General features: G+C 47.3%; 1 protein-coding gene across 1 annotated transcript in view; it reads left to right on the top strand.

Annotated features, from left to right (window-relative positions):
* Positions 1-2,841: 2,841 nt before the first annotated feature.
* Positions 2,842-13,784, top strand: part of SCIMP (SLP adaptor and CSK interacting membrane protein) — a 291,084-nt gene continuing 280,141 nt past the window's right edge. Inside the window, exon 1 of the mRNA XM_069614606.1 lies at positions 2,842-3,010. Within this exon, the coding sequence (XP_069470707.1) occupies positions 2,959-3,010 (52 nt within the window). The 5' untranslated portion in view covers positions 2,842-2,958. The remainder of the gene's footprint in view (positions 3,011-13,784) is intronic.

Consider the following 13,784-nt stretch of genomic DNA (forward strand, 5'->3'; position numbering starts at 1 on the left):
GTGGGTCTCTGCCCTTTCCCCAGCCGGTTTCATCAGTAAAATATCCTGGTGTTAAGATCTCTGCATCTCTGTCCATGGCCGACCAGGTTTCTGCTGCTTGTCAAAAAGCATATTTTAAATAACGGACTCTGCGTAAAGTTCTTCCGTGTAAGCTCCATGCACCTGTTATTTCCTCCTTAGTCATGAGTAACATTGACTATTGCAATGCCCTCTATTTGGCTCTCCCCAAACATATTTTACACCGCCTTCGGCTGTTACAGAATGCGGCTGCTAAGGCTGTTCTTGATCCTCCTTGGGGTGCCCATATGACCCAGCTGCTACGACAACTCCACTGGCTCCCTGTCGAGCAACGCATTAAGTTCAAGGCACTATGTATTGTGCATAGGGCCACCTATGGACTGGGTACTGAATTTCTTCAGAACAAATTTGTTCTGTATACTCCTGCTAGGCCTCTTCGATCTCAGGATCTGAAGACTTTACAACCCCCGAGGTTCAGGCTTACTCGCACATGTGGATGTGCCTTCTCTGTGGCTACTGCTAATGCCTGGAATCAGCTCCCCTTCCGTCTGTGCAGTACTGAGTCTCACATTCTGGTCCACCGTGCACTTAAGACTTTTCTGTTTTGATCCTGTGAATTTGTACCTTGCCTTTCGTTAGCTCCAAGTTGCCTTCAGGATTATGTTGCGCTCTATACATTTTGTTAAGATAAGATCATTCAAAAAGAATGAATGATCCAGAAAGGGCAGCGGACCCAGGGGGTTGGTCCAAGCTATTCCCTGTTTTGAGGCTTTTGCCTAGAGTTGCCATAAACCCTCATGATAGAAACAAATGTAGCTTTTGCCTCTGGGGTTGCACCTCCTATGGTTCAGTTTGGCAAGAAGGTAGAGGTGGCCCTAAATCGTGCACATGAGGACCTCTAATTTTGCACTTACAGCAGCTATATACTTTGTCGCCTTTAAGAAGTGTCTGGGATGAGGAAGAAGGATGAAGAGGTAATTAATGTATTACCAGCAATCCTCATTATACTGCATCCTACTCTTTAGGCCCACATCTCACCAGCCCACCTAGGGAAGATTATTGACCCTTGAGGTACTACTGAATATTGATCAGTTGCTTTGACGGGATAATACTATTCAGATACTCTTGCCTGAGAGGGAATCTGTTGGGGCCAGAAGAGTCTGAGGTTTACTAAGGCAATGTCGAGCCTGCCTTAGGAAGCCAAAGGTCTCATGGAATACGGACTGGGATGAAGAAGAATGTAACTGTTGGCAAGTAATCAAGTAATTTAGATTCAAAGTATTCAAACATAATTTGTGTGGGTATTCTGAAGCCATCTTTCGGGTTTGGCTCTCAACGACCAAACCTGTAGATTCCTATATTGTGCAGACCTAGAAAATATAAAGTCTGATGTGGTTCACTAAAAATCTGAGTAACAGGATCAGATCTGCACCAAATCAGAAAAATGCATTGTTTTATGGGTCTTGTTCAGGTTGGTTGGTTGCTTTCTATCACAGTCCAGTGTTGAAATATAAAGGGGGTGTTTATAGAGCAGCAAATTGCCAGAGGCATCTTGGTACTGATTGATAAGAATTAACAGGGAAATCCACGACTTAGTGGGGAAGTGAAAGACCTTCAAAGAGAGATCGGAGAGGAGAAAGTTGTTAATAGATTTGATATCGTGAAGTTTATTCCAGATGTAGGGAGCCAGAGTGGAGAAGGTTATGCTTCCTATGCAAGATCGGAAGAAGTGGGGTCCCAGGAACAAATATGCTGACATGAGCAATTAAGAAGGGGGGCGGGAGGGTCATGTCTGTGATAGGAGCGATGAACAATATAGAGAATTTGTGTTTGAGCAATTCAATGCGATCTATTGACATGCACTCATATCGAACCACATATTCTTTATAACGTTCTACACCTGTGCAATATCCCCTAAGTCAGGAGACACAGACATAATGCATTGCTGCCTCTTACTGTCCCACAGACATGTTCCCAGGAAAAAGAATTTGAAAAAGCAGCAGTTGTATTGCCTGTGAGCCCTACTGTGATGGTGGTCAGGTGGCTGAAGTGTGTCAGCCACATTAAGAATAAGTAACCTTTAGATCTGCTAATGTTCTGGACTACAACGCCAATAAGACCTAGTGAGCATGTCAAAAGTGAGGAATTATGGGAGTCCTAGCCCAAATCATCTGGCGAGCCAAAGGTGACAGACCCCTGAAATGAATAGACTTGCTGTCCAGCCCAATGGTTATTACTATTCACTGAAGGTGACTTTTCCATATACTAGATTTCTGGTGAGACTTTGCTCACAAGTGAAGGTCTTGCTTTAGTGTGCCTGGAGTTCACAACCCCTCACTAGAAGATATCCGCGTCCCACGATTTATCAATATGAAAGGCAAAACATGGTGACACTTTATAAATAATTGACAAAATCCTCCTCTTCCCTTTAAATGTGCCTACAAATGTAGGTCTTCTCACCAATATACGCATTGTGGCCCCCACAACAGAAAACTTGTGTTGTTGCCGAAAGATATTGTAAATCGTATTTGGCTGAGCGACAAACCAGAACAGTCAAATGTACGAACAATCTTATGGCGAAGAACAAAGCACGAGCTTGATCATGGATTTCACGCACTGACACTGGAAGAGTTAATGCCGCCCACGTGATCACCTAAGAGCAAGTGGCGCTTAGGAAGTTGCCAGTGTCATGCTCAAGCTGTTGTGGTTTCCCCTGCCTCCCCACCCACTCACCCAACGTTTTGCTTTCATTTCTAAATTCACCAAAAACATTTACAAGAGGAAAAACTAGAAGAGGAAGTTGCACAACTTACTCCAAGAAGTAGGTTGCACAGACATTACAGAAGGGTGTCCTGCTTTACTTGGAGGGGTACTGTAGCACGCGGTCCCGCCACACACACTCCCAAACATAGAGTAGAGGGGCAGACAAGGCGTACTTGTATGGGCAGAGCGAGCGGCGCAGTAAACAGAGCACCCATGGACCCAGAGAAAGGTAGGGCTCCTTTTACCAGTTAATTTTCAAGGTTTGGTTATAAGAGTAATTCTGATTTGTCTTTCGTATGTGAGGGTAGAGGTTGGTCTCTTTTCAGACAGTATTGGACACCCTTAAGTTATATTTACTGTTGGCCATGCCATGATATCAATCTTACTTTAGCGTTTGGTGGAATTTTCCAATCGCTTTAATGATGACAGCAAGCCTATCGCCTGTGCACTACTGGCTCCAAACCAGATGCAATTAATTGTATTTGACTACTGAAAATGAAACGTGCTTCCTGCACAAAGAGCATGTTGATGTCTGGAGCAGTGCCATTTCTGACGGCTTTACATTGTTATGTTATACTGGTTAATTCATTAAACTTGCTGGTGGTGGGGAAGGAGCTGGGACCTATTGGGGCTCTTCAGTAATTGCAGTATTTACTGATATACACAAACATATGCAATCCAGGGTTGATGGTGTTTGGTGGGGCATGTGGGTGATAACACTGTTAGGGTCTTCTCCTGGGAGAGAGGGTGATGTTTAAGGGTGATCTTGAAGCCAGTCACTGATGGAATGCACTTCATTTTTGGAGTTGGGAATTCCAATGATGGGGACATAGGAAGGTGAAAAGGTGAATGCAAAAGGCGGCAGAGGGTGGAGAGGGGATGTTTAGGTTGAAGAGAGATTGGGAGTGTAGGGTACGAAGCTCTGTGTAGCAGGTGATAGATTTATCCAGGTTGGCTGTCGCGGCTACAACATGGATGGATTTAAATGCAAGAAGAAGCAATTTGAATAGAAGGCATTTTGTCTGGGTGACAACCATGTGTTGAGTTTGCGTATGGCTGTGGCCGTGGATTGTAGGATGTTGTAGAGGGTGCTAGTTGCAAAGTTTAATAGTTTGTTCTGTTCTTTGTTCCACTATCGACTGGATCCATTCTGGGTGTTTATACTGAAAGTTTATGCCGGTGGTAAAAATGCATCTATGGCAGGGGACTGCAACCAGCGGCGCTCTCCATATGTCTGGACTGTGATTCCAATGATTCAGCACCATTGACTTTGCTCTCTGAGGCAGATGGGATTTGTAGTACAAAACATCTGGAGAGCCAAAGGTTGCAGACCACTGTCTAAGGCTTAGGCAGAGACAAACATCATGCATGACACTCAAATGACGACAAAACAAGACACAGAGAAGGATCCTAGCTATTAATCCTAATTGATAGATCTACAATGTAAATTTCATTTTTAAATATAAAAAATGTATTAGAAACATGCTTAATTCAAAAACGTACACACATAGAAAAACAACCTAGAAGAGTAAAACACAGTTTATAGATAATATAGCGACCAATCAGAAATGTCTCTCCAGTGACAAACTACCTGGCACACATGTTAAGTTAATGTTAATGTCAAAGGATATTTATACCGTGCACTATCACCACCGAAGTGGTCCCCTGGTGCTCTGGCGGATCTGAAAAAAGGGGTAGGGTGTGGTACGTTAGTGGGATAAAGTTTGGAGAAAGAGCAAGGGAGCTGTGATGTGCTGTTTGAAGTTTCAGTTCGGTTAACAACGTTCGCTGAGCTGTTAGGTGCGGTATCCGGTCAGTATCTGTTGTGTGCTGTTGTGAAAGGCTATGGCTATGTGTCGTTTGTTTGTTGTTGCAGTGTAGTGAAGTGTGTGCAGGTTGCAGTTGTTTTAGAGTTATGGTTGTGTTTAGTTAGAGTTTGAGAGGTGTATGCAGAGGAGTGAGGTTTTAGTAGGGTTGGTAATTAGCGTTGTTGTTTGAAGAGGCACACACTCATTTTATTTGTCTTTCAGGGTTTAGATGAGAGTCTTCCTTACAGTGATCTTGTTTCAGCATGACATAAGGCTGTCGCCCACCTCTCTGTCAATGTGTCACGCTAGTCGGTATTTATAGTTCTATCTTTGTTGTTACTCAGTCCAGACCTTCCATCCCAGTCTGTGTGTGATGCAAACTTGTTCCCATGGGGCTATCCAGTTGTGACGCATGCCTACTCCCAACACTCTGTCTGGGTGCGATGTGGTTCAGTTCAGTCATTACCACTATGTCTAGATTTGACGCAAGGCATTCATCATATCTATGTCTCAGTTGATTTTGGTTGTGAGTGTCAGGTTAGTTGTTTCGGTTTTAAGTCCATCCCCAAGGATTCTGCTAGGGATTCATGTATGTCAGTCTTGTGGATTCCAGTCTAGTGGGTTCCATCTTATACTTACTAGCTGCAGTGCAGGTTTCTTAGTGTGGTACTTATGGTCTTGTTTTGGCGAGTGTCTTTGCTTATATGGTGCGGTTGGTTTTGAAGATGGCTATCTTGTGAGCGTGAGGTAATTGTTGAATAGTGTGGTTGCAAGGTTGCGTGACATGTACAATATATTACAAACTATAATACAGACATAGACAAAGGATGATGAAGAAATGATGATACATCATACAAGTGGTTCGCAAATAAAGTGCAATATTTTTAACATGTGGGCCAGGTTGTACCTATTTTTGTAACGTTTTGTCCCACTTGATCCTAGTTGATGAATAGTACTTGGGTTACCTCATCTAGGTGAGAACTGACACTCAAAGGGGAGCAAAACCCATAGAAAACGACCCGTTTTGTCTTTGCCACTTCTTTAATTTCTGCGTTGAATATCCTATACTTTAAAAAAAAAACTTCATCTGACTTGCATTTTCTCGATTCTTTACCCATGTTTCTTTGAATTGGCCGGTATTTTTGTGATTTTTTTCACTGGCCGTGCTATTAACACACCAATTAAAGGTATGATAATGCGTATCCAATCCATACAAAACAGAGCATTATCCCTCCACATCTGAAATAAGTGATATTGGGCCTCATTACGACCCTGGCGGTAATCGCCCGTCATTACCGCCATGGCGTAATGAGCGTTTACGCCGTGGGACGATGGCGTAAAGAGCGCCACATTACGACCCATCGTGCACGAGCATTACGCCATGGCGGTAATGCAATTAACGCCATGGCGGAAAAGGCCCCTACCGGCATCGTTAAGCGAGCAAAGTGCACTTACGCCACCGTAAGTAGCGGCCACCGTAAGTAGCGGGCACCGTAAGTAGCGGCGGCCGTAATTAGCGGCGGCCGTAAAAAGTCGAACCGGAAATAGCGTCATCGCGCCGGAACAGGAAACAGCCCGTCGGCCATCTTGAAAAACACAATCCATCGCCATCCTACCAAACAACACCAGACCCAACCCTGACACCTGTCCCAACCAATCACCCACCCTACCAAGTACCCGAAAATGCCTAAATGTGTGAAAAAGGCATGTGACCGCCAGCGCCAGGAGAGATTCAGCCGGGAGGAACTCTGCATGCTTGCGGAGACCCTGCAAGACAACGCAGGTGTCGTTTTCTCCCCGGACATGACCAGGACAGCGATCGGGAAAAAGAAGGCCATCTGGGCCCTGGTGGCTGAGCGCGTCAGCGCGGTGGGGACCGTACCCCGCACCCCACAGCAGTGCAGGAAGCGCTGGGATGACCTACGCATACGGGTCAGAGCCGTCATCTCAGCAAACCGCAACCTTGCCCTGGGTACCGGTTGAGGGTCGGAATCCCCCCTGAAACTCCAACCGTGGGAGGAGATCTGTGCAACCACGATTGGCATGGAGTCCATTGAAGGCGTCGGAGGGATGGAAAGGGGAGCTCCGACATCAGGCGATGAAGGTAGGTGCCTCAAACAAGACAAGCCATAGTCACAGCAGTCCAATCATGTGTAGCACAAGGTTGCCCTAGAGTGTAAATGCAACACATATCAACACTGCCCATAGCCACATGCAAGCACCACCCTGCATACACTGCTGGCACCCGCATACCTGCATCCACATTCCACACTAAAAGGAGACAACCTGCATGGCACTGCCTGAAATCTTCCTCATCCACTGACCACAATAATGTCAAACATTTCATTCCAAAGTCCGCAGACCCATCAATAACGCCCTCCCTCCTTTGCTCCACCACAGGCACAGATTCACACCCAGAGGACCAGGACACCCCTGCGCCAAAGAGGGCCAAGAAGGCCATCAACAACGTCCCTGCACCCTCAACCTCAGCTGCAGTGAGGCAGACCCCACAACAAGCAGGTCCCACTGCAGGCATACCGGAGGTCCCACCGGCAAGCACCCCTGTCGGCAGCAGGCCAGCAGCAGCTGCTCCACCTCCACCGACATTGCCTGCCACAGGAGTCAGGGGGTCAGCGGCCAGCAGCAACATCGGGGAGACAGCTGCAACAGCTGCATGTTCAGACTCGGACATGGAGCACGAGGTCAGAAGCCCCACTGACCTGCTACATTCCCCCTGTTTCTCAGACGCCAGCCCCCATGAGGGTCACTCACAGGGGCACACAGAGGTAGAGGAGTGGCCATCCACCCCATGCCCTGTCCACACTCCACAGGAGGGGAGCAGCCCCACCATCACTCCACCAGCACTGGCCATGGGCCAGCACGGCCAGCAGTCCCTCCAGGACATCACTCAACGGCAGCATCAACTGTCCGCAATGCTGGATGAGCATGCTGCGGAATGTGTGGGGGCTAGGTCTAGCATTGAACAGGCCACGGAGACCCTAAGGGCCGAAGTGGCGCAGAGCACTGCCACCCTGAGGGATGTCATGCAGGCCATGTCCAGGGACATCTGTGCAGAACTTGCGGCCTTGCGTCGTGCGGTCACTGGCCTCACCCACACACAACAGGACGTGCATGCACAGGGGCAGCCAGGGACATCCTCCACTGCCAGTTCTGCGCAGAGCAGCCCCGTGCGACGTTCCGGTCGTAACCTGCGCTCCACAGCCAGGGGTGCCCCGAGGGCCGGGAGAGGGGGCTTGTGACGGCCTGTGGCCACTGTCACAGGCATCTGTTGACACCTGCATGGGGTGTGTTGGGGTGTGCAGGGGGGAGGTGGGAGGGGGTGTGTTGGGGTGTGCAGGGGGGAGGTGGGAGGGGGTGTGTTGGGGTGTGCAGGGGGGAGGTGGGAGGGGGTGTGTTGGGGTGTGCAGGGGGGAGGTGGGAGGGGGTGTGTTGGGGTGTGCAGGGGGGAGGTGGGAGGGGGTGTGACACGACAGTTCATAGTTTCAATACACTTTTTTCTTTCCCAAAAAAGAAATGTGTGGACATTTTCATTGCGTATGTGTGCTTTATTGGTGTACAGTCCACAGTGTGCATGTCCCAGGGACACACAGTGCCCCAAGTGCAGTCTCCATGCGATAAACACCAGCCGTGTGTGCTAGAAGCAGTGGTCGATGATACTTTGGCGCATGGCACGCCCCTCCTGTGCTTCGCCTCCTCCATGGGGTGCCGCCCCATCTGCACCCTCCTCATCCTCATCGTCAGGTGGTTGCAGTTCTGCGTCAGGGGGCAGGGGCACATTCCGTCTGACGCACATATTGTGTAGCATGACACATGCCATGACGATCTTTGCCACCTTCTCATGGCCATACAGGAGTGCCCCACCAGACCTGCTGAGGCTTCGGAACTGTGCCTTCAAGAGGCCGAATGTCTGCTCTATGACCACACGAGTACGTGTATGTGCACGGTTGAAGTCCTCCTCGTGCTGGTTCTGCGGGTTCCGGACTGGTGTGAGGAGCCACCTCTTCAGGGGATAGGCTGCATCACCTGTATGTAGGCGAGAATGTATGTGTCAGTCATGTTGTCTGATCAGGAACATGATGTTCCACCATGGCTCGCATCCAACTGTTACTTTGGCTCACTTCTACATGCACTAATTGATTCACACAATGCAACCAGTATGTGCTCATGGCTCCCATGGCCTGTTTTGCATGCCATCACCCAATGTATGCAGAGGGGTTGTGTGCATTGTGAGTGCCCTTCCTCTGTCTCCATTCCCTGTGTTACTCACAGCCAGGTGGAGTATGCATCATCCCCCCCCCCTTTCTGCCAGGTGGAGTATGCATCACCCCCCCCTTTCTGCCAGGTGGAGTATGCATCATCCCCCCCCCCTTTCTGCCAGGTGGAGTATGCATCACCCCCCCCCCCTTTCTGCCAGGTGGAGTATGCATCATCCCCCCCCTTTCTGCCAGGTGGAGTATGCATCACCCCCCCCCTTTCTGCCAGGTGGAGTATGCATCATCCCCCCCCTTTCTGCCAGGTGGAGTATGCATCATCCCCCCCCCTGGTACGTCATTCCGCTGCCCACTTCCATGACATTGCACTCACCGAGTAGCCAGGATCTTGGGCCTGCATGTCGCTCCATGTAGCGTGGTATTGTGGAGTTCCTCAGGACCATGGAATCATGGGTTGATCCGGGGAATCGGGCACAACAATGTGTGATGATCTTGTTGGAGTCACAGACCATTTGCACGTTGATTGAGTGGAACTGTTTCCGGTTGCGGTACGGTACCTCCATGGCACGTGGAACCACCAATTCCACATGGGTGCAGTCGATGGCACCAATGCAACCGGGTATGCTGGCTAGTGCATGGAAACCCACTTTGGTGTTTGCAATCTCCTGGGCAGTCCGTGGTAATGAGATGCGGTCGTCTGTGTGCTTGAGGAGGGCATCGAGCACTTGGATGAGTGTTCGTGAGAATAATGGTTGTGAGATGCCATGCAGGTGCCCCACTGTGTGCTGGTAGGTGCCTGTGGCCAGGAAGTGGAGTACGGCCACTACCTTCAGTAGGGGGGGGATGGTGGTTGGACTTTCTATCATGCTGACGATGTCGTTGTGTGTCATGTCTACGATGGCGGTGATGGTGTCCCGGTCCAAACGGTACAGGGTGTGGATCTGCTCAGCAGTGAGGTTGAATGGATTGGCTCTGAGGCGTGGGATTGGGGGCTGCCTGCGTGGTGGCACTGGCTGTGCTGGTGGGGCTTGCTGGGCCTGCCTTGCCCTCCTTCTCCTCCTGCGTCTCCTCTGTGCTGCCTGTTGTTGTTGTTGCTGTTGTAGCACATGCATTGCTATCAGGTCCTCCAGCCCCAACATTGCTAGTCGTATTGGTATCATTGTGGAGTGTGACTGGGTGTGGGAAGGGGTGGGGTGTGCTCTTTTTGTACTCCCCTGAGTCTGTATTGCCTTCACCTGTGCTGTTTCTGTGCACCTGTGGCAGCTGCATTCACTTAACATGGCCCTTTACGGTTGGTTCGCGATGGCGTTATTTGCACCATGGCGGTAAGGTACTTAACAGCCTGGGTGATGGCGTTGGGTGCATGTCCGCTTGGGTTGGCATTTGCGTACCTTTCCGCCATGGCGCTAAGTACGGTGTGGGCGGTCGCGTGCGCACACCCTTAGCGCAGTTAGCGGCAGCGTTAACTACGATGCCGCTATTGGCTTCGTAGTTAACGGTCACGGGTCATGATCGGACCTGGCGGAAAACGATGGCGGTAACCATTTACCGCCATCGTTTTTCACTTAGCCCCAGGGTCGTAATGAGGCCCATTGTCTAAATACCTCATTAAACATATAGTAAAATTGGTATGGCATATACATTGATTGATCTTGTGAGCTTATAGTGCGATATTCAAACTAAGGTCCAAGTGAACTGCGTGCAAATATCACTAGTGCCACACCAACTACCCTCAGACATACCCCCTGGATCCTGAGCATCAGAAAAGAAATGAACACCCTGCTCTTCAGACCACACTTGGTCAATCACTGACTGTGGATGACCCTGTGCTAGTTCAGAGGTCTATAACCAACGGCAGTCCATATTGTTTACACTATGATTCCCGTGATCCTTCACCATTGACTATGCTGGCATGGGCTGATGGGAAGCATAGGAAAAACATCTGGAAAGCCAAAGGGTGCAGACCAAACTCCTCTTTGACTACCACATCATAGTGCACCCTATATTCTCCCTTCTTACTATAGTGCGCTCTGCTACTTCTGAGCTCGATTTATGCTCTAGGCATCTGGAACATAACATAGTGATTTCCATTGCATCACAAAGTGGACCAATTATTGGCAAATGCACGATTTTCAAAGGAAACTAAGGGCTCTATTCGTTATGGGGTGACAAAAATCGTTCACAACCAGTGTCAGTAGGTCTGAAAAGTATCGCCTGGTCCTACATACAACCAACAGTATGAAATGAAAATGTCAACACTGCAGTGGAGCTTGGGAGCAGGTGCTTCTTTACAGAGGCATCTCAGGTATGGCATTTATGCAGTCTTGTTTTTTACAGGGTCTCTTCTTTACCTTCTGTTTGCCTTTTCTCTTCGCCATTCTCTTCTTTCAAGGCCTAGAAGCCTTTGATGGCACTGGGCCAAAATGACAGGGGAAAAAAAAGCTGAATGCGCGTTCGGTTGGGACAAAAAATATCGAATCCCATAACACCGAACATGGGAGTGGGTTTTGCAGGGGTGTCCCCCGCTCCCGTTGTTCGGCATTATGGGTTTTGGAGTTTTTGGTGGTGTCACCCGCTTCCATGACATTGGAAGCGGGGGACAAAAAAATTAGAAAAAATAAAATAGAACAAATGGCCCTGTGAGAACAGACGCTGCAGGTAAAGAGAGGAGAAGGCGGTACACACTGAAGTGTGCCGCTGAAAAGGTTACTAGGGGGAAGGGGGATGCGGCATGCCAGGGAAATTGATCTATGTGGTCACTGCGTTGGGTGATTTTGGAATTCGATATTTTCGGTTTCGCAATTTTGCGCCACCCAATAATCACGCAGATCCGCCTTTGATGTGTTCTTTTTCAAAAGAAGCCTCAATATGCAATATTTTATGAACACTGAAGAAAAGGTTATCATTTTTAAATGTACTTTCTTATGGAAGGTTTTACAATTAGAATTAATATCCGTGTAGCACTTGACGAGCAAGATAAATGGCTAAATATTGATCTTTTGAGTGTTTTGTAATTACAATAAATGTTAAAGTACTGGAGCCCATGTCCCAAAATACAAATATGCATTATTTTATTAGCAGTAAAGAAATTAATACATGCAACTTGTGAATTTAAAATGTACTTTTGCGTATTTTTTTACAAGCATCTGGATCTCCCAGTATTTTGTAAACAAGACTGGCGAAGATGTGTTATGTGTGTGTTTTTTGTACATAGATGTCTTTTTCAGCTTAGAAATATAAATGTTAAATAATGATGGGTATAATTTAATTATTTATTTATTTTAATTTTTGTTACGTGCTACACGCCTGTGGGCCTCGGAGTGCAAAGAGAACAGAGAAGTCAAAGGAGGAAGTCAGAAAAGGAGGAGAGAAATGTAATCTGATTAATTAAAAAGAGGGGTCTTTACTGTTCTCTTAAAGACTGCCAGAGATGAAGAGAACCTTATGCTGAGAGGGAGAGTATTCCATTCTCCCGGTGCATTACTTTAAAAGCTCGTCCCGCCAAATTTCTCTAGACTGTAGTGTGGTTAATTCAGGGCATGGTTCTCGCTATAAGACAGTATCTGCGCCTAGTGTCTCAAGGAAAGTCTGTCAATTAGGTATTGGGGAGCAACCTGATTTTGCCATTTTTGTGGGTGAGTGTTAGAATATTAAACCTAATTCTTTGCTTGATATTTAACCAGTGTAGTGCTTTTCTGAATGTTGAGACATGATCGTGTGTGGACAGTCCGTAGATGCCTTAACAGCTCCATTATGGATGGTTTGCAATCACTGCAAATTTGCCTGTGATGTACCAGTGAGCAGGCTATTGCAGTAGTCTAACTAGGAGTTGATTAGTGCAGTGGCCAAAAGGGCACTATTTTTATGGAAAGAAATGGTCGGATTTGATGGAGTAATTTAGTCATGTAGCCACATGACAAACTGATTTGGGAGACATGTTGTTTTATGGATAGCTCGTGGTCAAGGATAACATCTAGGGTTTTCACTGATTTACTCACTGGAATCTGGGTACCGGCGATACAGAAGTGAGAGTACTGTGTATCAAGTTTCTTCAAGCAGGAACTAGATGCAATAATGAGAAGTTCTGTTTTCTCTTTATTCAGAGCCAATGAGTTCACCGCCATCCATAGATGGATTTCCGAGTAGACTCTATTCAGGATATTCGTGCCTATCAAGTGTGTTCCAGTAAGTTCAATTAGTACTTGGGTGTCATCTGCGTAATTAGCGTATTTAACACCCAGTCTGTCTGTCGAGGAGAGCCCTTTTATAGATATTAAAAAGGATTGGGGAGAGGCAGGAACCCTGAGGCACTCCACAGGTGGATGTAATAGGAGATGCCTGAGCTTTTTTGATGGCCACTCTGGATGTTCTGGGGCCAAGAAAAGATGTAATCCAGTTGGCTGCCCTCTCTGAGAAGATTGCTATGTTTTTCAGGTTGTATACTAATTGACCTTAACACAATTGACCTCGGGAGAATTGACCTCGGGAGAATTGACATAATTTAGAAGATCAATTAGGACATATATGCGGGGGGAAACCCCCCGCAACCCCCTACCCAATCCAAAACCCCCCACAACCCTCACCCAATCCCCTTATATTATTTATAATCCAAAACCAACCCAATACATATATAAAATAACTAAAATAATATAAAGGCCAATTGTGCAGAAGGTCAACTAGGACCACTATAATTAGGTCAATTGTGCAAAAAGTCAATTGTAAGAGGTCAATTTGGGTAATACCGTTTTTCAGCCTCTCTTGCAGCAGATTGTTATCAATAAGATGAAATGCTGAAGATAGGTCCAACAACATGAGCAGCACTGGTTGACTGTGTTTTAGGATTCCTATGATGTTTGACTTGAGATCTAGGAGTGCGGTCTCTGAATCGTGTTGGGCTCTGAAGCCCGATTGATGGACATTTAGGATTCTGTTTTTTTCTATGAAACTATGCAGCTGTATATGC

Source organism: Ambystoma mexicanum, chromosome 9, assembly GCF_040938575.1.
Source record: "Ambystoma mexicanum isolate Mex_15411 chromosome 9, UKY_AmexF1_1, whole genome shotgun sequence".
NCBI lineage: Eukaryota > Metazoa > Chordata > Amphibia > Caudata > Ambystomatidae > Ambystoma > Ambystoma mexicanum.